Source organism: Thunnus maccoyii, chromosome 11 (genome assembly GCF_910596095.1).
Source record: "Thunnus maccoyii chromosome 11, fThuMac1.1, whole genome shotgun sequence".
NCBI classification, from domain to species: Eukaryota; Metazoa; Chordata; class Actinopteri; order Scombriformes; family Scombridae; genus Thunnus; species Thunnus maccoyii.
The window spans coordinates 8944298-8972178 of record NC_056543.1 but is presented as its reverse complement, the minus strand read 5'-3'; the positions used below and the strand labels follow the sequence as shown (position 1 = coordinate 8972178).

The following is a 27881-nucleotide window of genomic DNA, read 5'->3' as shown; positions in this document are numbered from 1 at the left end:
TGTATGCTGTTTCAGTCAGATTTGAATCTAAACATCCATAGCTATATTAAAATATACTGGTAAAAAACATTTGCATAAATACACTTGGGTACACCATTAAAGTTGGTTGAGAAATCTACAATAATATGTTTTTTTCTTGACATATATTGATACCTTGAATGAAATATTGCACTGTGTTAAACTGATGTTTTAAGTCTTCTGTTAGATTAATTTGAACAGACTGAAAAGAGATAAGCAACTTATTATTTTCACCTGGCAGTTATTTGCCACTTAATGGTTGACTCTGAACTATAATGAAAGCACTTCACAATCAAGTGTGCAAATATAGCCCATGACTCAAGATGTGTCTTCTTCTTTTCTTCTTCAGCTGCACATTTAAGATTTAATATAGATGTTGGGGCTGCAAAGACTGTATCTGTATTGTCACGCCATTGTTATGTATTCATGTGTATTTGTATTATGTATTATTCCCATTGCTAGTGCACACAAGTGGAAACTGTAATGTTTAAGTTGTAATAAAGTCTGCTGGCACTGGATTTTCACTGCATTTTAATGGTTGCATAGAAGTTGAAGATGATACTCTTCATGCAGTGCATCATGTTTTATTTAATGCACACACAGTATGAAATTCTTTCGATTTGATATAACACTTATTGTTTGTCAGTCTTAATAACTTCGAGTGTTTACAACCCACAGATCAGCGGGCACACATATACCTGCAAGACATCAAACTTTAGGTTAATCAACTTGACCTAAAAACATTTAATGAAACAATGAGCAAATATGTTTTCTTCCAGTCTGGCTCATACCCCATCCTGACAGACTCTGGAGTTTCAGACATTGAACAGACCCCTTGTTGATCAGAGCTGCTGAGGAGCAAGCAGGTGAGAGCAATGCAGAACAGACACCCACCGTGCCTTAATGCGTACATCCTGCTGAGAAAGCAGGTCGCCCTGGAGACCAGACGTAGGTATCCTAGCAGGAGTGCAGAGAAGATGCGCATTCACCCTGTGAGCCCCTTGTCAGCGAAGAACTGTTTGTGTAGATCATGTTATTGAGTGGGGAGGACATGCAGGGGTTTGTCTGACTGGCTCCTTCAGGCTGTGTTGGTTTTCTAGCCAGAGGTCATTGATGGACCACTGCCAACCAAAAATCTTACAGATGTGGGATTGTGTCCTGAGAGTTTATGGTTCAAATCTTCAGAGTACACAGGAGAGTCCAGGAAAAAGGATGACGGACGTAAAAGAAAATACGCCCCATTTTAGAATTCCTATTGAGGTACCTTCAAGCAAGGCACTTAAATTTAAAAGTTGAGCCACTCACTGCCCAGCAGCTTAAGACTGAGGATGAACCTGCATGCTGTCAAATACAGTACATAAAGTGCTTTATTAGTCCCAGTGGGAAATTCTGTAAGCATTGCATCAGCATGAAGCAGGTTGTAGCGTCAGAGCTCAGCAAATCTTCCAATAAAATGTTTTCCTTATCGGAACCTTGGATGGTTGAAATGGTAATAAAAAACAGCAAAATGCATGTGTGAAAAACAAAGGAGACCATGTGGCTCAAAGTGAATGTCACATTTGTTTTTCTTGATTTACCATTTTCAATTTCAACCCTAATTTACCCTTAGCTTTAACTTCAGTTAAATTTTAATAATTAACAAGTGAAACTGCTCCATACCAACATACCAACATATCAACAGCAGCATCACGGCCAGTGTCCACTTAGAAAATGATGTGCTGGCGCCATCCAGAGGTCATTCATTCACACTGACACAAGCGTCTGAAAAACTCAGGTATAGTTTTTATTTCTGAAAATAAATATTGGAAACACTGAAACAGCAATTATCACAACAGTACATTCTAAACTGGGTAGCAAACCCATGAATCCAATATTTACAGATCTTTTCAGTATGGCAAGACATAAAGGGTGCAGAAGTGACTAAAATGAAACAGAGACTGGAGTAACTGAGTGACTGCAAATGTTGATTTTTGCCTTGGAGCCAAACCAGGTTTACCAAATCATGATAATTATAACCACATCATGACCCGCAGTTCATTAATTAAACATTGAATTATATTAGAATAATCAGTCTTTAATGGCATTATTTCACAAACCAATTTATAATTGTATTTTATGTTTTTAACAATTATCTTCAGGCGTCTTTATAAAAGACTGAAAATCTCATTTAAACGTCTTTCTTTCTTTCTTTTTTTGTATTTATATTGTACTTGATCCCTTTCAAAACTTTCCTCACATTCTCTCCATCTTAACAGAATCCACAGCTGCACTCTTTAACTTCTTTTTTGCTTTCTGGAGCCAATATACAACAAAGATGATACCTAGTACACTAACAAGAAGAAATACAAAGATGACGTAAAGTGCCACCTCAGCGTCGTGAGGTGAAAGCTCCAGACCCAAGAAGTCCACTATGTTCAGAGGCAGAATAGGGACAGTTGTACCTGCAGAGTTCACTTCTGTGGTCGCAGTAGGGGTACTGGTAGCTGATGTAAGAGAGGGAAAAGAAACAAGGAAAATTTCATTATTTACTAATTACTTTGCATGTAGGATGGGATCTAGCATCAGTTACATTTGTTTTCATGACCTGCATGCTGTTGCAAGTGTGCCCAGAATTCAAATCTAAAGGCAGCACTACTTGTTGAATTCTACATTGTTTTTTAATTTGTGGACTCAGCAGTATGTTACCTTCAGGTTCAGGCTTCAAACACTCATGGGGCCCGAGGGCCGGGTCTGGGAAGCCATTGCAGGTAATGATGGAGGCATAGCGAGAAGCTGAGTTTTTAGGGATGCGAGGAAGAGTGGGGTTGGAGCGGTTCACGTAGAAAAGTCCAAATCGCTCAGAGTAGCCAGCAGCCCACTCAAAGTTGTCCATTAATGACCAGGCTGTGTAGCCTCTTAGATCAACTCCATCCAGAACAAGGGCTGAAAGATCAACAGGAATGGCTACATTTAACATGCATGTACTTCAGAAACTTTGACTGAATAAGACTGCAGGAGGATTATTTACTTAGTTGCTCATGATAATAAAAAATATCAAAGTATTACATTCTTATTGACCTGTAAATTTAAATTACAGATATGCAAAATCAGCTACAGGAAATTTAATTCAATTCCACAATCAAAAGCAATAAAATGTCCATGGATCTGTCCAATACTTTGTTCTTATTGGCTGTGGTACCTTTCAGGGCCTGGTTAATGTAGTTCTCATAGTAGTGCGTTCTGTGGATGTCATTCAAGTCCGCAGCTCCTCGTTCTGAGATCCCATTCTCTGTAACATAGACGGGCGGGTTTCCATACTCATCCTTGATAAACTTGAGGATTTTCCTAAATCCAAATGGAGTGATCCTTAGCCAGAAGGAGCCAGATTCAATCCAGGTGCGGTCCCGGCTGTTTCCAGTGCCCCTGGATATTTGATTGAATCAGTTTATCATGTAACTCTGGCTGACGCTCTTACTGTCCAAGACAAACAAACCTTTTTAACATGCAAATAAGTGATATATATTTTGGCATCCACTGCACAGTATGTGGAGTCAACAGTCAAAGTATCTATTTGTGGGTTTAATTCATAACCATCAAATTTTATCAAGATTTCATTTTATTTCAAGCCTACCTGTCACCTTCATAATCCTGCTGATTTCCAAGATCAACGGGGAATGCCAGAACTGATGTGTAATGGTTGAAGCCAAAGTAATCATGAGTCCCTTTGATCCTCTTGATTTCCTCAGGAGTGAACTCAGGAAGCCTTTGATAAGAAAGGAAGAGTCTTTTTTAAAACCCAATCCAGGATTTCTATATTAACATTAAAGATAGAGATATAGTACATATGCAGAGTATGTACCCCCAGTCCTTAATAATAATCATTCATCTCTTATAGTACATACTTCTTCAAGCAATTAGTTTTAGTTTTACTGAATTAAATCATAAACAAAACTAAAGGATGAAGGAACCAATATATTGATTGAGGCTTCAACACCAAGTTCACAGTAAATGGCACTCTACTTCATAATTATATTGTATATGAAACCAAATTGATTTCAATGTTTTTGATAGTATGAGTTATTTTTCATTTACCTTGATTCAGGGAGACCTGCAGCAAGGCTTCTTTCACGAATGATTGTTTTCATTACGTCAGGGTAATCACCGTTGAAGATAGGATGGGCAAACCAGCCGATAAAGAACTGCAGAATAAATCAAAATAGCTGTTAGATTCATATTTGTTTACCTGCTTTGGATACCAAATGAATGCATCCTAGAAGGTTTCACTGAAAGACAATTGAATCTCCACTTTTCTGCAAACTTTTCTGAACTTCAGCATAACTGCCAGTATCTGAACTATTCCTGATGTTTCAAGCCCTACTCATATGGTAAAGTGTGAAGGTGAAAAAAAAATACAGCGCAAAGTAGTTTTATTGTTGACATCTGTTTATCTACCTGCAAGTAGCGCTCGGCTGCGTCCACATCCTCTTGCTTGTATGGATTCTGTGGCTCCACCCAATCAGAATTGATTGTAATGGAGATGAGGCCACCCTGCGTTGCACGGTAATTGTCGTTGTAAAGGTGCCAGGCCTCAGCATGGGCCTTGATCAGGTTGTGAGCTGCAATATACTGCTTACCTATAATGCCTGAAACATTTGAGGTGTTATCAACAGTGCTGTCAAGCACATTCATCATCATACAGTATAGTACAAGTTTTTAAAATATAGGATATTAAGAACCATTAGATACATATCGTATGTCTTGTGATTAAAGCCCCCCTCCACTTGAAAATGTGTTTTGTTTTTTTTTGGATTTAGATGTTTGAGCTTCACTGTGCAGAATAATGTATGTGCAGAGTTTGTTATATGAAGCATCTTTGACACATACTGGTTAAAGTTGGAAGTATCTCAAGAGAGAGTTGTTTGATTACCTGGAGCAAAGGTACCATATCCATAGCCAAGGTTGGCCACGATGTAGGGTTCATTCAGAGTGATCCAGAACTTTACTCTGCTTCCAAATTGGCTGAATAAAACATCAGCATAATCTCTGAATCTTTGGACAATGGTCTCATTCTCCCAGCCCCCCACTTTTTGCAGAGCCAGGGGAAGGTCCCAGTGGTAAAGGGTCACCTGAAAAATAAAGGAGAGGAGAAAATGTGTATTACAGTGCTGTACATCTTGGGGGTAAAGTGCAGTTTGAAATAATATTTTTTAGTAACACACATTGCTGTCTGCCACACTGTCTTTTTCTGATACTACCACTGGGAGCTGCCAAAGCCAGAAAATTAAAAATCCTACACAAGGGGGCTTCAGCATACTGTATAATATGAAAATACTTTACACTTGACCAACATATACACAAGAATCTGATCCACACATCATTTGTTACAAAATTTAAATAAAGTGAAATATCTGACACCTTATGTTTGACAATAACAATGACAACACTGCCTACCTGGGGCTGAATATTAGCAGCTAACAAAGCATCCAGTAATCTATGGTAGTAGTTCAGTCCGGCCTCATTGATGTGACTGTTGGTGCCATCAGGAAGCACCCTGGGCCAGGATATGGAGAAACGATAGTGGGTCACCTTCAGCTTCTTCAGTACCTTCACATCTTCATCAATCTTGTTATAACTATCACAAGCAATATCGCCATTGTCATTGTTGCCCACTCTTAAAGGAGTATGGGCAAATTTGTCCCAGATACTGAGTCCTTTTCCATGGGCTCTCCAGCTCCCTTCAATCTGAAATGAGAAAATAGTTGTTTACAGTACTAGGCATGGTAAACTCTCCTGCTTCTGTGTATCCCACAACAGCACTAATAAAACAGCCATGGAATATTTTCACCTTATGCTGCTCAGAGGAATTTCTAAAATCTTTAACAAAGATTGCTGTCTTTCAAACAGCTTGCTGACATATCGAACCTAGTGCTTCTTTGAATGAGCCTTAATGTTTTAAAGACAATTCAGATACGTTGACAGGTAGTATTTTGTGTTCTGTTTTTCTCAAACATACCTAAGAAGTGCCAGTGCACCTTATTGCTCTCAGCCATTGTAGAAAAAGAACTATGGAAACCATGCCTTTATGTACCTGGTAAGAGGCACTGGCAGTGCTCCAGTTAAATCCTGTGGGAAACTGTCCATAAAGTATCTTCTCATCATCTGGTAATGGGAAACCATTGTCCTTCATGACTTGGTAATAATAGTGAGCTGAGCGTTTGGGTGTCCTCGGCCGGTTTGGGTTAGTGAAGTCCACGTGGTGCAGCCCAAATCCAACTTTGTACCCATTAAGCCACTCAAAAGAATCCATGAGAGATGTTGCTATGTATCCTTTCACCTTCACACCATCAAGGTCATGAGCTGTAAAAAAAAATAAATAAATAAAAATAATACAATTATCGATAAAGAAAAAACATTTGTTGACAAACACAGGTGGCTTGTATTTTATACTGGGGAATCTAGGTGTGATATAGAACTGCAATAAATGAAGCACACACCCTTTAAAGCCTCATCAACGTAGGTTTTGTAGTAAAATATTCTGTCTGTGTCATCAACTGTGGTCTCAGTGTTTGTAGCTACTCCATTCTCTGTAATGTAAATCTCTGGATCTCCATACTCCTCCTTGACCCAGTTGAGGAGTCTTCTCAAGCCCCATGCTACAGCTCTCTGGTTGCTGATAGCAGTAGTTGGTGAATCACCTTCCTCTGCTTCTGACAAATCCTGATCATATTCATATGACTGAGGGGAAAGCCGAGCTGTAAGATGGCGTGCAATCTTTGTAGTGTAATGATTTACACAGAACATGTCAGCAGTCCCCTTGATGTAGCTCTTTTCTTCTTCTGTAAAGGAAGGTAGTCTTGACTCTGAAAGATCTTGGAGTTCACTCTTGTTTCCAACTTGCCACTTCATTGCATCTGGATAGTCACCGTTCTTGAAAATGGGGTGTGCAAACCAACCCAGTTGGAACTGTAGAGCGCGATCAGCAGCCAACACTTCACGGGGAACATTGACATCTTTAGGTTCAATCCAGTCAGCATTGAGGGCAATGGATACCAGACCACCTTGGGATTTGCGGTACTTATCATCATATGTGTGGTAAGCTTTGGCGTGTGCTTTTATCAGGTTATGTGCCACTTTGTATGGTGCAGTTCCTGGCTTCTTAACATTTGGTGGAATCTGTCCAAGTCCATATCCTGACCATGCAATCGTGTGAGGCTGGTTGAAGGTCATCCAAAATTTCACTCTGTCTCCAAAGGTGGCAAAGCAGAAGTCACAAAAGTCATTAAAAATGTCAATCATGCCTACATTGTCCCAGCCACCAAGGTTTTGCAAAGCCTCAGGGAGGTCCCAGTGGTAGAGTGTCACCATGGGGGTAATGTTGTACGCCAACAGGCCATCAATGAGTCTGTTGTAATAGTCAACTCCTTTCTGGTTCAGGGAAGTACGCTGACCATCAGGAAAGATCCTGGACCAGGACAAAGAGAATCTGTACGACTTCACCCTCAGAGCTCGCAGCATGTAGAGGTCCTCTTCAAGTCTGTGGTAGCTGTCACAGGCCACTTTTCCATTGGCATTAGCAGGGATACTGCCAGGTTTATTGGTGAATGTATCCCAGATGCTAAGCCCTTTCCCACCAGCATTCCAGCCACCTTCAATCTGGTAAGCTGAGGATGATACTCCCCAGCTGAAGCCTTGTGGGAAAGTGCCGTAATGGTAGAGTTTTCTCTGAAAATTAGTTTGGCTTGAGAATTTCCTCCAAACATCTTTGGCTTGGGATGGGACTGTGGAAGGTGGGATTGAAGAAAACTTGTTTGACTTTGTATTTTTCAGTCCTTGTGTATTTAAATACTGTTTTTTGGAAGGAAAGCCATTTTTCTCAATAACTTTGGAGTAAAAGTAGGCAGACTGCTTTGGAGTCCTGGGCCTGTCCGGTGAATCAAAGTTGACATGGTGCAATCCAAAACGTTCACTATAGCCTTGTGGACCTTCAAAACCATCCATGAGTGACTGGACAGTAAATCGCTGCACATTTACTCCATCCAAATGTATAGCTGTTGAGAGAATAGAGAAATTCAGCAACTAAATCTCATTTAACATGGCTTTGTAGGACAAGTTTTGAAAAAATTAAAATTATAAAAGAAAAGCATACTCAAGCTGGTTTAAGCTGCATTAACATAAACAAGAATAACCATTTGCTGCACTATAAAATTATTAATTTCAATTCAATTCAATTCAATTTTATTTATATAGCGCCAAATCACAACAAAAGTCATCTCAGGGCACTTTTCACATAGAGCAGGTCTAGACTGCATAATTTAAATAACTTATGTTTAAGCCAAAACTCTTACCTAATATACTAATACATAAAATTATAATGGTAATTTCAGTATATACTACTCCGAAGAACATACCTTTCAGTGCTTCATTGATGTAACTCCTCATGTACTCTATTCTACTTTTGTCATTGAGAGTGTCTCCACTGTAATCTGTCGGCATACCATTCCCAGTTATATAAATAGGCACTTTGGTAACATTCAAGTACTCTGTGGAAATGTAGTTTAGAAGCCTTCTCAGTCCCCAAGGTGTAGAATAGATCCAGTCAGAAGCTGTAGAGGACCATGAGGGGTCCACATGGGCCTGGAAGTCACCCACCCCCTGAGGACCAGGGCTGCAAGTACCATCACTGTTGCTGACCAACCGGGAGGTATAGTGGTTTAATCCAAAGAAGTCAGCTGTTCCATGTATCCTCTGGCTCTCTTCAGCAGTGAAAACAGGGAGGATGGCAGGCTCAGAGTGGGGACACTTGTTCTTTTTCTGTTCAATCTGAGTCTTTAGTGTTGCAGGATAATCTCCATCTACAAATATGGGATGTGCAAACCAGCCCAGCATGAACTGCAGGTAGCGATCTGCAGCTGCTTTATCTTCAGGTCTGGAGGGGTCCATGGGCTCAGCCCAGTCAGAATTTAATGCAATGCCCACTTTCCCCCCTTGTTTTGTCCTGTACTTGTTATTGTAGACGTGCCAGGCCTCAGCATGGGACTTGAGCATATTGTGAGTGACCTGTAGAGGCAAGATAAAAGTTAAAGTAAATGTATCAGAATGACAGTGTATCGGCATGTATTTACAGTATAGTAAAAATATTGCTCTCACCTGATAGGAGGCAACCACATAGTCCTTTACACCAGGGGGATGCTCACCAGTTCCATACCCAGCATGGCTCACCACCCAGGGGCTACTGAATGTGTTCCAGCTCTTGACCCTGTCTCCAAACCTGGAGAAGCAGAAGTCTGCATAGTCCCTGAAGGCTTCAATGATGGAAGTGTTGGTCCATCCACCATGGTCCTGGAGTGTCTGTGGTAGATCCCAGTGGTAGAGAGTGACAACAGGTTGTATGCCCGACTCAATGAGAGCATTGATCAGCTTGTCGTAGTAGATGGCCCCTCTCTCTGATTGGCTGCCCCTGTGGCCTGAGGGGAAAATACGGGCCCAGGAGATGGAAAACTGGTAGGTGTTGACATGAAGACCTCGCAGCAGATAGACATCGTATTCCACCTTGTGGTAACTGTCACAAGCTAGATCAGCTGTCTGATTATCAAAAACCTTGTTTTCATGACCAAAATGGTCCCAAATGGTCTCTCCCTTCCCACCCTCTGACCAGCCGCCTTCAACCTTGAAGGACTCACTGGAGGTGGCCCATTGGAAGTCAACAGGAAATGTCTCATTCAGGAAGGCGTCTCGTTCAGATGAGGTCATGGTGGCAAAATTAGTCCAAGTTTTGCAGTAGGGTATGGAACATGATGATGTTTGAATATTTTTTCTGTTGTAGGTGGTATCACTTTGATATGAATAACTGAAGATAAAAGGAGCAAGATGTTAGAAACAAAATTAAATTGGAGTACTTCAAGAGAAACCAAGAACCTACAAAGCAGCCAAAATATAACCTTAATGCATGTGCAGAACCCCCCTTTGTGGATAAAAATATTTTTAAGCATACTCCCCTTCCAATATACACACACATGAATATACAAATACATTGTAGTGCAGGGTATACCAAAACATGTATACCAACACATCTTCACTGTGCCCCTTCCATTGTAACTCCTTGCCCCATTTCTCACTTTGCAAATCATTGGTTGTGTGTGAATTTGAAATCATTTCCTATTTGCAGTGTGTTTACTTAATATAATTTTAATTTGTTGTCAGAATTGCCAGAGCGGAATTTGTGCAGTTTGTATTCTAAATTAGTCAAAACATCTCCTGAATAAATAATTAAAGGTTTTAACTGGCTCCACAACTTATTGTTTCCCACAAGTGAAGTGCAGGGGTTCGCACTGGTACCAAAACTGCTGCCCTGCCAAGAGAGCAACTGTGTGCTTCACAAATACTGCATGTGATGCCATACAATTGCAAGATCTGAAAATGTAATTATCAAAAATGTACACCAAGATTGGGTCAAGATATATTGTTGATTAAATCCTTCATTTTTTAAAATATTTTTTTAATAAATAGCAATACCTCTTTGGGATAATGTCGGATGGACCTAACAGATCCACCATGTCAAATCCAAGAACATTTTGACCGTCATTGCTCAGCACTGTAAAAGTATAATAAAGGAGATATATCATAAATATCATGTGTCATATCATGCTTGTATCTTACATTGTTATACAATTATATGAATCTGTGATGCTATTCTTCATTAAAAGATATACAGAAGTGCAGTCTATCCCAGTTATTAAATAAATAAATGTCTGAATGACCACCAAATAATCACATTAATTAGGATTTGTTGTATTGTTAAGAGTGAATTATTAAAGTGTAATAATTAACTTATATCACGTTGCAACTCTTAATTCATAACATGAAAGATTACCTTTTAAAATTTTGGTATCAGACAAGAACTGATAAGGAGAACAGTCCTTGATGTTCACCTCATAAAACAGAATGGGTTTGTCTTCACAATTTTGCTACAATAAAACAGAAACAATCAACACAAGTGCATGTAATTAATTAATAATTAAGTAAGCCAGTATTTCCCTAACTAGGACAGCAAGAGCTCACTATTTATTATTCATAGCAGTATTTATTTATGCTACGTACCATGACACTTTGAAGTTCCTCAGCTAGGTTTCCTTCAGTGGTGCAGTCATATTGAATTTTAATAGACAGGAAATCTAAATATTTCTGAAATAGAGATGAATGTGAGAGTTTAGCTGGATGTGGAAAACATTTTACAATTCCTTAGACACTATCAAACAGCTTATCAAACCGCTGTATCTATTAGGAGAATACTAAAATAATGATTCTTTAAACAACATGGTTGTGTTCTGATCTTACCAGAAGTTGAGTGTCACAGATGTTTGGGACTTCACTGGTCTTTACCGCAATGGATACTGAAACACATAATGTGAATTCACATTTTATTTACACCTTTCCTCCCCTATTAGACAGAGAGAGGACACGCTCCTTTCTCCTGCATTACTCCATTCCCCTATCATGACCTTTGACAGGTGGTGAACAGATACCTTTATCTCATCAAGCACAGCCATTCAGTAATTATTGTGCATTTTATAAAAGGTGACAACCACAACAAGAGAATAAGAAAGAGAGCTGCCAAAATTAGATTATATTATATGATTAAGCAAACTTAACTCTACTTTGCCTCTGATACATTGATAGGGGTTATAGGTAAAAAAGTAAATAATTTAAAGAGACATGATTAGAAATCTTTACTGGTGTCCATATTTAAAAATACATAAAATAAAAAGAAGCTCTGTTCTCAATGTCTCCCCAATAAAACCTGAAAAAGGCCAACTATCTGTGAATGTTTGCTGCTGCCAATATGTTGTATTTTTAGAAACATTTTGTAATTTATTCTGGCAATTATCTCTTTAATCCAGCATTGATTGTTCAAATCAACATAATTTTATTATAAATGAAAGTCCCAAAGTTTCCAAATGTATGACATATTGTAAGATCTCCATTAGATGCAGCCATACAAAACATGTCTTGAGTTCAAAAATTTCACTGTAAAGCTGCAATGATGTGTTGGAGCAACCAGACAGAGAATATATCTACATCATACAAGCAACTTATAGGGGAAATTTAAAGGTAGAATAAAGGTACAAGAAGATTTTTATCACATGTTGCAGTTTTTAAATAATGATTGACCAATCTTTTTTTTCAGTTGCGTTCAGTTCAGATCTTTATGGTGCTGGAAGGGTAAATTCTTTTTGTAACAAGACAGCATAAAACCATAAAACCATGAAAACATAAACACAATGAAAACACAGCAAGACAATAAATGACAATAAAACTGCTGGTGCTATACACAATGCAGACAATAAGTATGTGTGTTACAAGCAAGGAAAACAGTAACAAAAAGAATAAAGATAAGTGCTGAGCTGTGAGAGGAATCAAGAGGCAGTTTATAATCTTTTCTTAATTCCAGACACTCAAAGATTTCTCTACTCCCTAAAGCTACATGTTGTATACAATAAATCATTAGTCTTATCCAAGATGAGTCCAACATAGGTTCAGAGTATGCTGAAAGTATTGAAGTAAGAAATATTGATCTCCTACCTCTCCCGGGAAACACTTGGTGGTAACGACGGTAGACACTGGTGTGTGCAATGAGTGCGTTTTGTAGCTCAGCATCCTTCAGCTCCTCCAGGTGGCTCAGTGTCACCCAGGAGTCTGCCAGCTCTCCAAACTCTCTAAGTGCAAACTCTGAATACTTCTGAAACATCTCAACCAGCTCCTGGCTCTCCCAGCCTCCATACTTTGATCTCAGAACTTCTGGCACAGTGGATCCATGAAGGATTACCAAAGGCTGAAGGCCCACCTCCACCAGCTGCTTCAGCAGGGTCTGGTAGCAGGTGACCACAGCTTGTTGGGGCTGCCCTGGGAGGCCTGTGGGTAGGAGCTGAGCCCATGACAGCGGCACTTTGAAGTGGGTCACCCCTCTGCTCTGGAGGTACTCAAAGTACTGTCTAGAACCTGGAGGTATGGGATGCCTGCAGTCAAAGGAGTCCAGCAGTGCCCCTTCAGAAGGTTTACCATTGAGGCCTTTCACCTGTTCGTTGGTCAAGGGACCTGCAAGAAATATGGCCTGATGTTGCTTATCAATTTGCTGGTACTTGCACCCGTACACAGTTATCAGACACAGACAAAGAAGCTTCCCCAGGAGGGACATATTGTCAGAGTGTGGGGAACTGACTGAGCCCTTGGATGGCTAACCTTTTATATGTGTGCTGTTTACAAGCTTGAACTCTCAGTCACACCCGTGTTTCATAATTGACACTACTCTATGCGAGGGTCACCACTGCTGTGATACTTTATGATGTGTTTGGTAAGAGTGGTCACAGCCTTGAGTGTTTCTGAGGAAGGGTCACACAGGAGGTAGAAGATGAAAGGTAATACATATCTGTGTAGAGGTCAAGGAGAAAATTACAGAAGAAATAACAGCAGCTATAAGTTTACAATTATATCCAATAAGAGATTAAGGACTAAACAGGCAGAACTTTGGAGAGAATGTTTAATTTCCGACTGGTCAGAAATGTGTAACACTAGTTGAGCCTCATGACTGAGAAATGGAGTCTGGGACCAGGGTTTAGAATCAAAGTAAACTGATATCACTTCATAGTGACACAAACAAACCCGCTTTTTAGTACAGGAGCTTCAATTTAATTCATGTATTAGGGTAGAAATCTTCTTTGAATTTAGATTGAATGAATCTAATGGACTAAAGTGTCTTCTACATGTGGTGACTCATCGAATTTCTTAAATTCAACAAGAATTAGGAATTGTTAATATGTTCAAATAAACTGAAGCTGAAATCACAATGTGTTCTTAGCTAAAATTGATGGTTGTTGTTTTTATTCAAATTTGCCACTGACACAACATAACATGTAAGGGTAATCAAGCAATGAGATTTATTATTGGCTATATATCTCTTACACATTGTTGTACCTTGAATGCCTAAAGAGGTGGAGGTGATTATTTACATGTAGGGGGTTACTTTATGTCATCTATTGTTACGCAAAAGTACCTTTGTGCACTTGGTGTCTTTACTGACAAAAGCAACAACATTGTTGTCTTTGTGTTGAGGCTAAAAAAAATCAGCTCTGTCTGCTCAACATATTTGATCATGCACAATGCAAGACCTCTCCAAAAATACATGATTGTTGAGTTTTGTCAAATCCATTTAGAATTCTTTTAATCACATGCTAATCCAAATGGCAAATTTCAATGTGATTAAGACAGAGCATGAATCTGATTAGATGACTGAGCAATTCTTATCAATAATGTCTTCAAGGCTCCTTGTGCGATATATGAGGGCTTTTTCTTCTTAACCCATCAGAGAATTGATTAGGCATGGTTTTTGCAAGTCCGGAGGTTGAGTTTAATAATCTTGAGTGGGTCTGTTGATAATAGTTTACGATGGACACAATTATAGCTATTAAAGCTGATTTCAAATTCAAAAAGGAAATATGCTGTAAGTGTGGAAGAAGGCCTCTGAATTATTAAAATTATTAAGATAAACACTAAACATGTACAGGTCTTAGGAAAGAAGAACACAGCTCATTACCACTGACAGCTGCCATATTCTCTCCTGCTTTACCTGTGTGCTTATAAAAAGTAAACAACACTTAAGAAAAGCAACAATTTACCCAAACAATATTCAAAAGCATATTGCAACTTCATATGTCATGATCTTCAAATGAGAGTATACAAGACAGGGATACAGTTATCATCTTGACATGTGTGAGTCCAGAGTCTTTCTGACCGTATCACACTGCTGCAATAAAACACTGTAATTTGCACCACTTAGATGTGATATTGATCTTAATTGTGTAACGGTGCAATAAGAAGAAAATGGTATTGCTTTAAAGAGCTCGGATATCAGTGGATAATATCAGTTCATCCTTTTCCAGCAACAATGAAGTACTTGTTATGTGTCGCTTCTCTGTATGTTTTGTGTCTGTATGGTTGCTGGAGCAGTGAGGAGAATGGACAGGAGGACTTCATGCTTCTTGCAGGCCCTCTCCCAAAGCAGCTAGTGAGCAGCTCAGGCAGCGGGGTGGATGATGCCTTTGACTGCAGTCATCCCATACCTCCAGGTTCTAGACAGTACTTTGAGTACCTCCAGAGCAGAGGGGTGACCCACTTCAAAGTGCCGCTGTCATGGGCTCAGCTCCTACCTACAGGCCTCCCGGGGCAGCCCCAACAAGCTGTGGTCACCTGCTACCAGACCCTGCTGAAGCAGCTGGTGGAGGTGGGCCTTCAGCCTTTGGTTGTCCTTCATGGATCCACTGTGCCAGAAGTTCTGAGATCAAAGTATGGAGGCTGGGAGAGCCAGGAGCTGGTTGAGATGTTTCAGCAGTATGCTGAGTTTGCCCTCCAAGAGCTTGGAGAACTGGCGCACACCTGGGTGACACTGAGTGACTTGGATGATGTTTGGCATGATGAGCAGACTACAGATGCTCTCAGTCCCCTGAAAAATATCCTCCAGCTCAACGGGAACATTTACCAGCTTTACCATCATCGGTTTCCTGATAAAGGTGAGTAAGACTGATAGAAGAAGAGGAGAGGGTTAAAGATGTGATTAATACAGAATTTGTCATTTTTGAAGAATTATATGTTGTCACACTAGGTGGTTTAAAATATTAATATCAATATAGTATATGTTGTCTTTTCAGTGTATATTGAGATATAAATCTAGGTGTCATCAATAGAATAAATCTAAAAATGCATCTCACTGTACAGCTTTGTCCAATTTATGCTTAACTGAAAGGACACATATGCCTCACCTGGTGGAAATTAAATATATTTGTAGACACATTCCTCAGATTACACTGTGTTAAGAGTGCCTTTATCCCTCTATATTTACAGGGAGACGTCTGTCAATTGGGTTGAGAGCTAGTGATGTTGCTTTTCTTTCCCAAATCAAAGCTTCAACTACAGTAAGATACATCTTCTATTTTATGTTATTTTGAAAATTGAGGCTCATTGTGACTGTGTATTAAAAGGTAATTGTACCATCATCATTGTGAATTTAATTCCAATCTTGAATTCTACCTGTTTTTATAGGTACTAAATTTGTTACTAAAGAAATATGCACCATAATGTTGATGGAGAAATTTTTATTTTTTGATTTATACTCAACTTCCCCACATTGCCCCGACTCTGAGTGAGAGGTGTCACTGTTGTATAGTTTGCATTAGTAAGGACTATTAAAAGCTTAACAAGTGTCCATTTATCATGTTAAACTTACACTGCCTAATTTTTTTGCTTTGAAACACCAAAAAATCTGTTTAGATAAATCTCAATTAACTCGTTTGAATTTAGGAGTTCTCTCCATTTACAAGAGCTCAGCTCAAGACAGTCAAACCCCAGCTTGCAGTGGATTTTTCATATATTGTGATTAACAGAATGAATTGACAGAATATTTTTTGGATAATAAGAATCGAGACAGAAAATATATACTTTGGTTTTGTCAACCCAAAGGTTTTTGGAGCATTACTTGACCTAGGCACTTTTCACTTAATTAAAATAATACAATTTGTTCCTTTAAGTAAAGCCTCCATCTAACCACACCTTTCCAAAGACCAGAGTAGTAAATGTATTCTGATATTAGCTGTGTGCAAATAGAGGTCAGACTACAGTCGTTTTATTGTTGCTTTCAAACTCTTGATAGCTACCTGGTTGAGCTTCCTGCTTGCACAGATGTGCATCTAGAAGTTGTAATCTCCCCTATAGGCAAGGCCCTGACAGTACCTTATTTTCTATATTTGATCATTTATTGTAGATCTTCAGCATGCCCCAAAGTATACTGACAGCCTCTCAAAACATCTTACTCCTCTCCTTATCTTAACTCTTCAGCAATAAGTATTAAAGGATCATGTGTCAGCAGCTTGTTGCCTGTGCCTCTCTCTGCCCTCTCTCATAACAATGACTCAGCTTTCATGGAAATCTCAGTTTAAACTGGAGTCACATCCCGTCCTCTTTCTTACACAGAAAGCCAAGCAATTTAGGTGTTTTTTTTCTATATGTATGCATCTATGAGCTCTATGATAGACTGGCAACCTGCAGGTGTTTTCCTACTCTGGCTCTAATGCCTGTTGTTACCTGATTTGAAGCCGGGCTATTCTCCAGCCCCTGTGACCATAAATAATGACCAAAATCATAAGGGTTACTTGAATATATTATCAGAAAAGTGATCAAAATGAAAAATGTCTAATGTAATTATGTTTTAATTTAGGCCCTCTAGCAATTAAAAAATGTTGTAAATATTTGTACACATTATCTGCAGTCTCTATAACTATAACTGCAACAATATGCCACAATAATAAGCCTCAAATTGATTTAATTGCACAAGCAGTTTGTTTTTAATTATGAAACATGTGTCAGATAAATATACTGTGCTGTATGTCTTATTTTGAACAGATGGATTTCTTGTCAGTGCACGTTGAGTATAACTGTGCCTCCACATCTAACTTTGCAAAGGAGCTGAAGAGTTTACAGGTGCAGCATTTTTTACAAAATGTTTCTTTTCCTGTTGCATTTCATATCTTGTTTTGCTATTGCACTGCAGCCTTATGCATGTTATGTAATGGTGTGTTGTAGATGACCGGTGGGGACTTGCCCATCTTGATATACAAGTTGACGACTCATGATTGTTCCAACAGTCAGTTCCAGGTCCTTGGTAATTTTTTTCAAGGTAAATTAATTATAGCTGATCTGCTATTACTCTTTGTAGCGTGATGATTATTGCTGTCCTTTAAAGTCATAATGTTGCCTTGGTATCTAATTTTCCTCATATAACATACACACATTCAACAGAAAAGACTTAGAAAGTGTAGAACATCATAATGTCCTGGTATATTTATAAAAATACTATTTCGAAACCTAATCTAATTGCATATTATTATAGGTGCAAGTAAAAGTTCTGACTAATAATCTTTTGTTGCTCGTGTCTCTTTTTCAATTTAACACCACTGGCTCTCTCTTCTTCCATCAAATGAAACTACCTACTATTTTGTGCATAATGAAGCGATCCACAATACATTAAAACAGTAAATACACACATCCAATTAAGGAAAGACAACTCTCACTCTAAAAGCCCCCTTTCATTTTGAATTTATTAAGTGTACATGCAATGTGCTTCAAGTGGAAAATCAATTACTGACATGATTTCCACACAATTTGCAGTAAACCCAACTATTTAAAGCCTATTAAGTAATATGAAAATTATCACCAATACAATCTGAACCGATGGGTTTTTAATAACCAAATAGTTTATGACTGAACATGAAGTCTAGCCTGATGTAATTTGCAATATCGTAAACCTTAACAGTACAATCATCATAAAATGTGTTGTTATCATATGGCAGTGATTAGCATGAATTCTTCCTGTTATGGTGCCAGTAAAGTTTTACAAGGAAAATCACGTGCACGGTGGAGCACAGGTTCAGGACTTGTTTTTCCATTTATCAGTTAATGCATCAAACACACAGTGCACAATCTGCCTAGCTGTCAAATGGACTGTGGCAAGAACATTGCAAAACCTGATTTTTTTATTGGTTAGATAAGGAATACAGGGCTTTAAGTAAATGCCTGAATTATTCTTTTGTTGTAGACTTTAGACGATGTCAAGAATTTCTAAACAAAGGATGTATGTTTGTACGTCTGCATATTTCATTAATGTTGATCATATAACTGTCAGTAACTCTGTCTTGAACTCATCACAGTCCTGAACAACAATGACCTGAAGATTGCAGGATGTGACATGATGGACATGTTGGGTAAGCTGGGCATGCAGGACTCTCCAACCAGGTAACAGTTTACCTTGGTAAAATGCACTGATTCATATATATTGAAAAAGCTTGTTTCATGTTTATTTATGTAATTTTATGTAATTCTTTTTTCCAACAGTCATGATTTTTCAGGCTACAATGGAATGACAGTGTTTAGAAACAGTTATCAGAGTGTTTGGGATAAGTTTGAGGCTCACATCACAACAGAAAGAGATGTTTTCCTCAATGAATCGTTCCCCTCTGGCTTCAGTTGGGCCACCTCCAGTGAGTCCTTCAAGGTTGAAGGTGGCTGGTCAGAGGGTGGGAAGGGAGAGACCATTTGGGACCGTTTTGGTCATGAAAACAAGGTTTTTGATAATCAGACAGCTGATCTAGCTTGTGACAGTTACCACAAGGTGGATTACGATGTCTATCTGCTGCGAGGTCTTCATGTCAACACCTACCAGTTTTCCATCTCCTGGGCCCGTATTTTCCCCTCGGGCCACAGGGGCAGCCAATCAGAGAGGGGGGCTGTCTACTACGACAAGCTGATCAATGCTCTCATTGAGTCGGGCATACAACCTGTTGTCACTCTCTACCACTGGGATCTACCACAGACACTCCAGGACCATGGTGGATGGACCAACACTTCCATCATTGAAGCCTTCAAGGACTATGCAGACTTCTGCTTCTCCAGATTTGGAGATAGGGTCAAAACCTGGAACACATTCAGTAGCCCCTGGGTGGTGAGCCATGCTGGGTATGGAACTGGTGAGCATCCCCCTGGTGTAAAGGACTATGTGGTTGCCTCCTATCAGGTGAGGGCAATATTTTTACTATACTGTGAATACATGCCGATACACTGTCATTCTGATACATTTACTTTAACTTTTATCTTGCCTCTACAGGTCACTCACAATATGCTCAAGTCCCATGCTGAGGCCTGGCACGTCTACAATAACAAGTACAGGACAAAGCAAGGGGGAAAAGTGGGCATTGCATTAAATTCTGACTGGGCTGAGCCCATGGACCCCTCCAGACCTGAAGATAAAGCAGCTGCAGATCGCTACCTGCAGTTCATGCTGGGCTGGTTTGCACATCCCATATTTGTAGATGGAGATTATCCTGCAACACTAAAGACTCAGATTGAACAGAAAAAGAACAAGTGTCCCCACTCTGAGCCTGCCATCCTCCCTGTTTTCACTGCTGAAGAGAGCCAGAGGATACATGGAACAGCTGACTTCTTTGGATTAAACCACTATACCTCCCGGTTAATCAACAACAGTGATGGTGGTTGTACCCCTGGTCCTCAGGGGGTGGGTGACTTCCAGGCCCACGTGGACCCCTCATGGTCCTCTACAGCTTCTGACTGGATCTATTCTACACCTTGGGGACTGAGAAGGCTTCTAAACTACATTTCCACAGAGTACTTGAATGTTACCAAAGTGCCTATTTATATAACTGGGAATGGTATGCCGACAGAGTACAGTGGAGACACTCTCAATGACAAAAGTAGAATAGAGTACATGAGGAGTTATATCAATGAGGCACTGAAAGGTTAGTGTCTAGAATTTCTCTGATAAGAAACCACCTTTTCTATGTTGAAATAATTTAATATGTAATGTTGTGTTTTGATTTTCTATTTTGTAGCAATATTGTTAGACGGAGTGGATGTTCAGCGATTCACAGTGCAGTCACTAATGGATGGATTTGAGGGGAAACAAGGCTACAGTGAAAGATTTGGTCTTCACCATGTCAACTTTGAAGATGCTGACAGGCCAAGAACCCCAAAGCAATCTGCATATTTCTACTCTCAGGTTATCCAGCAAAATGGCTTTCGATCACGCAAAGGTGATGTTTTTAAAGGGGTAGAGATGCAACTTAGCCACCGTTCAACTGCTTTACCACCCTCAGAGGTTCCGTCTAAATCAAAGATTGTCTGGGAGAAATTCTCTCACCAGTCGAAATTCCAAAGAAAAATCTACCACTACGGCACTTTCCCACAAGGCTTCAGTTGGGGAGTATCATCCTCAGCTTACCAGATTGAAGGTGGCTGGAATGCTGATGGGAAAGGGCTTAGCATCTGGGATACATTTACCAATAAACCTGGCAGTATTCCTGCTAATGCCAATGGAAAAGTGGCCTGTGACAGCTACCACAGACTTGAAGAGGACCTCTACATGCTGCGAGCTCTGAGGGTGAAGTCGTACAGATTCTCTTTGTCCTGGTCCAGGATCTTTCCTGATGGCCAGCGTACTTCCCTGAACCAGAAAGGAGTCGATTATTACAATGGACTCATTGATGGCCTGTTAGCGTACAACATTACCCCCATGGTGACACTCTATTACTGGGACCTCCCCAAGGCTTTGCAAAACCTTGGTGGCTGGGACAATGTAGGCATGATTGACATTTTTAATGACTTTTGTGACTTCTGCTTTGCCACCTTTGGAGACAGAGTGAAGTTTTGGATGACCTTCAACCAGCCTCACACTATTGCATGGTCGGGATATGGACTTGGACAGATTCCACCAAATGTTAAGAAGCCAGGAACTGCACCATACAAAGTGGCACACAACCTGATAAAAGCACACGCCAAAGCTTACCACACATATGATGATAAGTACCGCAAATCCCAAGGTGGTCTGGTATCCATTGCCCTCAATGCTGACTGGATTGAACCTAAAGATGTCAATGTCGCCCGTGAAGTGTTGGCTGCTGATCGCGCTCTACAGTTCCAACTGGGTTGGTTTGCGCACCCCATTTTCAAGAACGGTGACTATCCAGATGCAATGAAGTGGCAAGTTGGAAACAAGAGTGAACTCCAAGATCTTTCAGAGTCAAGACTACCTTCCTTTACCGAAGAAGAAAAGAGCTACATCAAGGGGACTGCTGACATGTTCTGTGTAAATCATTACACTACAAAGATTGCACGCCATGCTACATTGAGGCTTACCCCTAAGTCATATGAATATGATCAGGATTTGTCAGAGGCAGAGGAAGACGATTCACCAACTACTGCCATCAAAAACCAGAGAGCTGCAGCATGGGGCTTGAGAAGACTCCTCAACTGGGTCAAGGAGGAGTATGGAAATCCAGAGATTTACATTACTGAGAATGGAGTAGCTACAGATTCAAAGACAACTTGGGATGATTCTGCCAGAGTGTTTTATTATAAGACCTACATTGATGAGGCTCTCAAAGGTGCATTGACATAAATACATCTCTTAGGATGAACATTAATGATTGTCATAACTTTTGATTTTTAGTCTTGATCATCTATTTTTTGTGTGATATGTTTTAATAGCATCTGACCTTGATGGCGTGAACGTGAAAGGATACATAGCAACATCTCTCATGGATTCCTTTGAGTGGCTTAACGGGTACAAAGTTGGATTTGGGTTACACCATGTAGACTTTACTAACCCAAACCGGCCAAGAACACCCAAGTACTCAGCTCATTTCTACCACCAAGTCATAAGAGACAATGGTTTCCCTACACCAGATGATGAGAAGAAACTTTATGGACATTTCCGTAAAGATTTCATTTGGAGTACTGCAACAGCATCATACCAGGTGACTGTTTAGAGATAAGCTGACAGAGGTGTATCACTAATCTTTAGAAAAGCCAAATTAATTATATTTTGTCTATACTTTCTGTTTAACTCTCAGAATCAAAATAACACATTATTATTTTCACCAAAATGCCTAAAATTAATTTTTAAGGGTTTACTTACATCTATGCTAGATAAGGAAATTACATAATATTCCTTACTTGGTTTTGTCTACTAAAGTCTCTATTTTACATTCACTTTTTCCAGATTGAAGGGGGATGGAGAGCAGATGGAAAAGGTCTCAGCATCTGGGACAAGTTTGCTCACACTCCTCTGCGAGTGTTTAACGATGACAATGGGGACATAGCCTGTGACAGCTACAACAAGGTAGAAGAGGATGTAGCTATATTAAAGCAACTTAAGGTGACCCATTATCGTTTCTCCATATCCTGGCCGAGGGTTCTTCCTGATGGCACCACCAAGCACATCAATGAGGCTGGACTGAACTACTACCACAGACTGGTGGATGCACTGCTTGCTGCAAACATCCAACCTCATGTATGTGTAACTCTTACTAGTTACTAGCTCAAAAAAAATTGCAATGAAAAGTTGGTAAATTTGGTAGACAGTAAGCCTTAACCGCTTTTCCTTTGCTTTCAGATCACTCTTTACCACTGGGACCTCCCACAAGCTCTGCAGGAAATTGGGGGCTGGGAGAATGAGACTATTATTGTCAAATTCAGGGATTATGCTGACTTCATCTTTAGCCGTCTTGGCCACAAAGTGAAATTTTGGATCACCATTAATGAGCCATACAATGTAGCCAATGTAGGCCATGGCTATGGAGCAGCTGCCCCAGGTATGTTTTATGTAATGCTTTGTATCTTCAAGCAAACTATGCTAGGTTGTTGTGTTTGGTATGAAAATCAGGTTTAAAAGCAGGAAAAAAGTGTTGCACACTTAGCTCCATATGTATTTCTCTTTTAGTTGGATGACATTTCAGCCCTCAGGCTTTCTTCATGATGAACAATCAAAATCAGGTTTAAAAATGTTATTAAAAATGTATTGCACTGTTATTTATTGTCTAGTTTGTTGTTCTATAAATGTTCTATAAATTATTAGCTCATAAAAGAAATTAAACTTGCAACTGAGGAAGAGATAAAAATCTGTCTCGAAGCAGTGAGTGGAAACAGTCTGTTTCCTGTAAATCTATCTTTAATCTTGACCTTTCTGAACCACAATGCCAAAAAAACATGAAGCTAAAAAAAACAGCAAATGGGTAGTAATGTCTTTTAATTATGCCCAGTCACTAAATTACTCCTCATGTATCCAGGGATCAGTTTCCGACCAGGCACTCTGCCCTACATCGTGGGTCACAACCTGATAAAAGCTCACGCTGAGGCCTGGCACCTCTACAATGATAAGTATCGGGCCAAACAGAAGGGAATTATCTCCATCACCATCAACTCTGACTGGTCAGAACCCAGAAATCCCTACAAACAGGAGGACATTGATGCTGCAAGACGTGTGGTGCAGGTACTTAAAAAAAAACTTAAAAACTCAAAAAAAAAAAAAATTCCTTTCAAAAAGTTCACATTTTATTGGACATGTACAGCAACAGTTGGAGTTAAAGTCTCTTAATAGCTTTTGTGTGTCTCTTTGTGCAGTTCTACATTGGCTGGTTTGCCCATCCCATATTCAATGGAGACTACAGCAATACGATGAAGACAATTGTCCGAGAGCGAAGTTTAGCTGCTGGTCTGCCAAAATCTCGGTATGACAAAAGCTAAGATAAAAGCCTGAAAGGGAAATAATAGAAATAGAAATATGTGACATTATGAGTCAAGTATCAGTAAGTTTTTACTGTGTAGTTGCTTTTAAAACAAATTAGGAAGTTTGCATAATTATAAATATGTATTTTTATTTTTGTATTTGGCAAACCAGTAGAGCTTTGCAGTTTACATTTAACAGGTAAATTCAATAATTTCACTTCAATCTCTCCAGGCTGCCTGTATTCACTCCTGATGAGATAAATAGGATTAAGGGTACCTATGATTACTTTGGGTTCAACCATTACACCACGGTCCTGGCCTTTCCTGTGGAGTACGGAAACCTTCAGCACTATGATGCCGATAGGTAAGGATGTTCTAATTTACCTACTGTAACCAAGTGGGAGAAGCAAGCCATATGTACTCCCCAAAAAGAAAACAAATAATCTCCTTCATTTTTGATTTTATAGCCCTTTACATAGTCAAGTTTATTTAGCACATGCACATATTCATATCTGTACTAGCTGAAAATAAATCTCCTGTTTTAATGTGTGCTACATTTGAACCTTTATATCTGTGAAATAAAGCTATTTAACTGATTTGATCTTTTCAGGGGTGCAGGAACCATTGCTGATCGCACTTGGCTGGATTCAGGTTCATCCTGGCTGAAGGTCTCACCGTTTGGATTCCGGAAAATATTAAACTTCATTAAGGAGGAGTATGGAGACCCACCAATTATCATCACTGAGAATGGCATGTCGGAGCGGGGGCCTATTGATCTTAATGACATCCACAGGAGCTACTACTATGAAAAATACATTAACCAGGCGCTGAAAGGTATTAAGCCCCAACAACTTTCATGGAATATTTTTGAAGGACTAGGACCTGCAAAAGTAGACAATTACCCAAAATCATGACAATAATCTTAATAGAGACAACTCATCGGATCACAAAATATTAGTCCACTTATTCTGCATGAGGAAATGCATGAAATGAATTTGATAATCTCTAAGATACTGGATTTTTAGACCACAAAACAAGAATGTGGTTGGCATTTGATGAATTGTTCATTCCTAAAGGTATTAATTTCTTCTTTGCAGCTTACCTGCTAGATGGTGTGGATATTCGTGGTTACACGGCTTGGTCCCTGATGGACAACCTGGAGTGGGCTACTGGGTTTTCAGAGAGATTTGGCCTTTTCTATGTCAACCGCTCAGACCCTAAACTTCCTCGAGTGGCCAAGAACTCTGTTGCTCTCTACTCCACCATCATCAACTGCAACGGATTCCCAGACCCCGCCTCCGGACCCCATGAGTGTTTAAACCCTGAGCCTGAAGGTAAATTGATGCAGACTTGCTCAGATATTTGGTCTGACTGATGAAAGTGAGGAAACTATAAACTATACAGTGTACAGTACCTGAGGTGTATTGTGATGTACAAACCCATACAGCAATTGCACCTGCAGTAACTCCACTTTTGTCAAGGCTTAGAGGACTACTGCAACGTTTAAGAGCTAGAGGAGAAGATGAATACTACTCATATGTTTCAATTAGATATGGAGGTGGAGCCAGCTAGCTAAGCTTAGCATAAAGACTGAAAGTAAGGGGGGAAACAGCTAGCCTGGCTCTATACAAAGGTGAAAAAAATCTCCACTTGCACCTTTAATGCTTAACACGTCTCATTTAATCTCTACAAAAACCCAAGTAAAAAAAAAACAAGTTGCGGTTTTACAGGCGTTATGTGCTGCACTCTTCCATCGAATCACACATCGAATCACACAATCAGTGATACGAAGGTGTGAAAACACATATGATTGAGTATTGTGGTTACTGTAAGCAAACTCTCTCAGAGAGCTCTCAGAGATTTCTCACAGATCTGTAACTTTGATTTCTTCTCTGCAGGAACAAGTGCACCAACCACATCTGCTCCCTCTGACAACACTGTGAGCTTTCTCGGTATGACTCTCTCTACCAGTGATGCTGAGACTGGACTTTATACTACATTTGCTCTACTGATTGTTGCAATGTTTGGCGCCATTTGTTCATCCTTTTGTTTCTTAAAGGCAAAAAGAAGTTCTAAGAAAAAACAGCATGTAGAATCTATAAACATGGAGAAAAAATTCTAATTGCAACAAACATACAGAGTTATAATAGAAGTCCAATATACATCAACCTGCATCAGTAAATGTCTGAGCAGCATCTTAATGTAAACATTTAATCAAATTACTGCATGTTAATAAAGTATAAGTATTTTAAGACATTCATTGCAGGCTGTAAAAATTCTTTAAAATACTTGTCCATCAGCATGATTCAACAGATATCTTTTTTTTTCTTTCATGCAATATGTTACTGCTGTTGTCAAGTATCAGTTTGTGATTTTAAAAATGTGTCTGATATACTAGTAAAAACTGATCCCTTGTAACTGTACCACACACTGTAAACTATGAGGAATCCCAAAAGTGTCTTGTATTCTTATGTCTTCTTGTATTCAGAAAGTTCAGAGTGATGAGTTCATCCACCAGTGCACAGCTGTAAAAGACTGTTAAGTCATGTGTGAATTAAAATACACGTATTTTCTAGTTACAGCAGCAAGCCTGCACTCAAACCTGCGAGATAACCTTCCATTGTGATCAAGCCAAATGTTCAACTTAATGCTACCAGTAACTGGTGGATTACAAATTTACCACAGCCAATAAATATGGTTGATTCTTTAGACTCCTTGACTGTGCAGCCTCTCTGTGAGACCATTAAGCAGCAGAAAAAAATACAACCACTGCTTCCTCAGGAAGGACAGGCTTTTAAAGGGGACGTATCATGCACATTTACAGGCTCTACTGGAATATCTTCGCATAATTTACGGTTCAAGAAATCCCTTATTTGTCTTATACTGATCCTTTATTGCATCAACTCAGTCCGGCCTCTGTTTGAAACAGGCCTCTCGGCAGACTTCAACCAGCTCCGGAGGCTACATAAAAAAAAACAGAAGTAGTAGGATTTCACTCTTTTTGTTGTTTACTCCAAATGGCTACTTGTCAAATATATCTGTACATGTTTAAGCCTGAATCTGATCCGAAATATGAGAGTGGACAAAGCAAACAACCCATAGAGCAACCTTATCAACAAAGACTACAGAACGGACAACCATTTGTGGACATGTGCAAACAATCTGATGTCATCACGAAGATGTAGAGCTAACATTACAATCAGAGTATTCATAGTAGGCTGAAGCCCTGGCTTTTGACTTACAGGGAGCATTTTTACATACATTCACGTCAAGTTTTTTGAACTTTGACCATGTTTAACAAAGACATTTGCATCATAAGAGTATAACAAATGACAGAAAATCACAAAAAGAATGATAAGTCCCCTTTAAGATAAAAGGGGTCAATTTTAGACAATGGTATGTAGAGGAAAATAGTACATAATCACACATTACTATGGAAATATTGAAACAGTTTGTAATAGTTTTGATCTCATTGAAGAAATCAGTGTAGGGTGCAAACTGTAGACCAGCATTGTAGATCATTGTAAACCATCTAAACCATCATTCATGTGAGGTGGTATTGTTATGACCATTGTACATCATAGATGATGTAGCACATTCAATCTATTGTATGTGCTACATTCAATAGATGGATGGAGTGATTAACTGACAATGAACCAAATTAGTTATCTTGAGTTTTAACCTAATTTCTGTGAGGTCATCATGTATTGATGTTTGATGAAAACATATAAAACATTCAAAATGTTTTTAAATGCACAGAGATATGA

The 27881-nt window shown here is 39.4% G+C and overlaps 2 protein-coding genes across 2 annotated transcripts; one reads left to right on the top strand and one right to left on the bottom strand.

The window, feature by feature from the left end:
- Nucleotides 1-2047: 2047 nt before the first annotated feature.
- Nucleotides 2048-13189, bottom strand: LOC121907667 (lactase-phlorizin hydrolase-like). The gene is made up of 16 exons (XM_042427362.1): nucleotides 12577-13189; nucleotides 11332-11387; nucleotides 10868-10961; nucleotides 10510-10588; nucleotides 9145-9844; nucleotides 8406-9054; nucleotides 6492-8045; nucleotides 6086-6354; nucleotides 5449-5739; nucleotides 4925-5123; nucleotides 4450-4640; nucleotides 4090-4196; nucleotides 3629-3760; nucleotides 3197-3420; nucleotides 2704-2940; nucleotides 2048-2501 (listed from the first exon to the last, which is right to left on the bottom strand). The coding sequence occupies exons 1-16, from the start codon at nucleotides 13187-13189 to the stop codon at nucleotides 2251-2253; spliced, it is 5646 nt and encodes a 1881-aa protein (XP_042283296.1). The 3' UTR covers nucleotides 2048-2250.
- Nucleotides 13190-14935: 1746 nt separating this feature from the next.
- LOC121907665 (lactase-phlorizin hydrolase-like) lies at nucleotides 14936-26713 on the top strand. The gene is made up of 17 exons (XM_042427360.1): nucleotides 14936-15557; nucleotides 15889-15959; nucleotides 17443-17520; nucleotides 17623-17701; nucleotides 18747-18831; nucleotides 18931-19609; nucleotides 19700-20348; nucleotides 20442-21992; nucleotides 22096-22364; nucleotides 22610-22900; nucleotides 23003-23201; nucleotides 23676-23878; nucleotides 24010-24116; nucleotides 24347-24478; nucleotides 24725-24948; nucleotides 25212-25448; nucleotides 26013-26713. The coding sequence occupies exons 1-17, from the start codon at nucleotides 14936-14938 to the stop codon at nucleotides 26234-26236; spliced, it is 5700 nt and encodes a 1899-aa protein (XP_042283294.1). The 3' UTR covers nucleotides 26237-26713.
- The last annotated feature ends 1168 nt before the right edge of the window (nucleotides 26714-27881 follow it).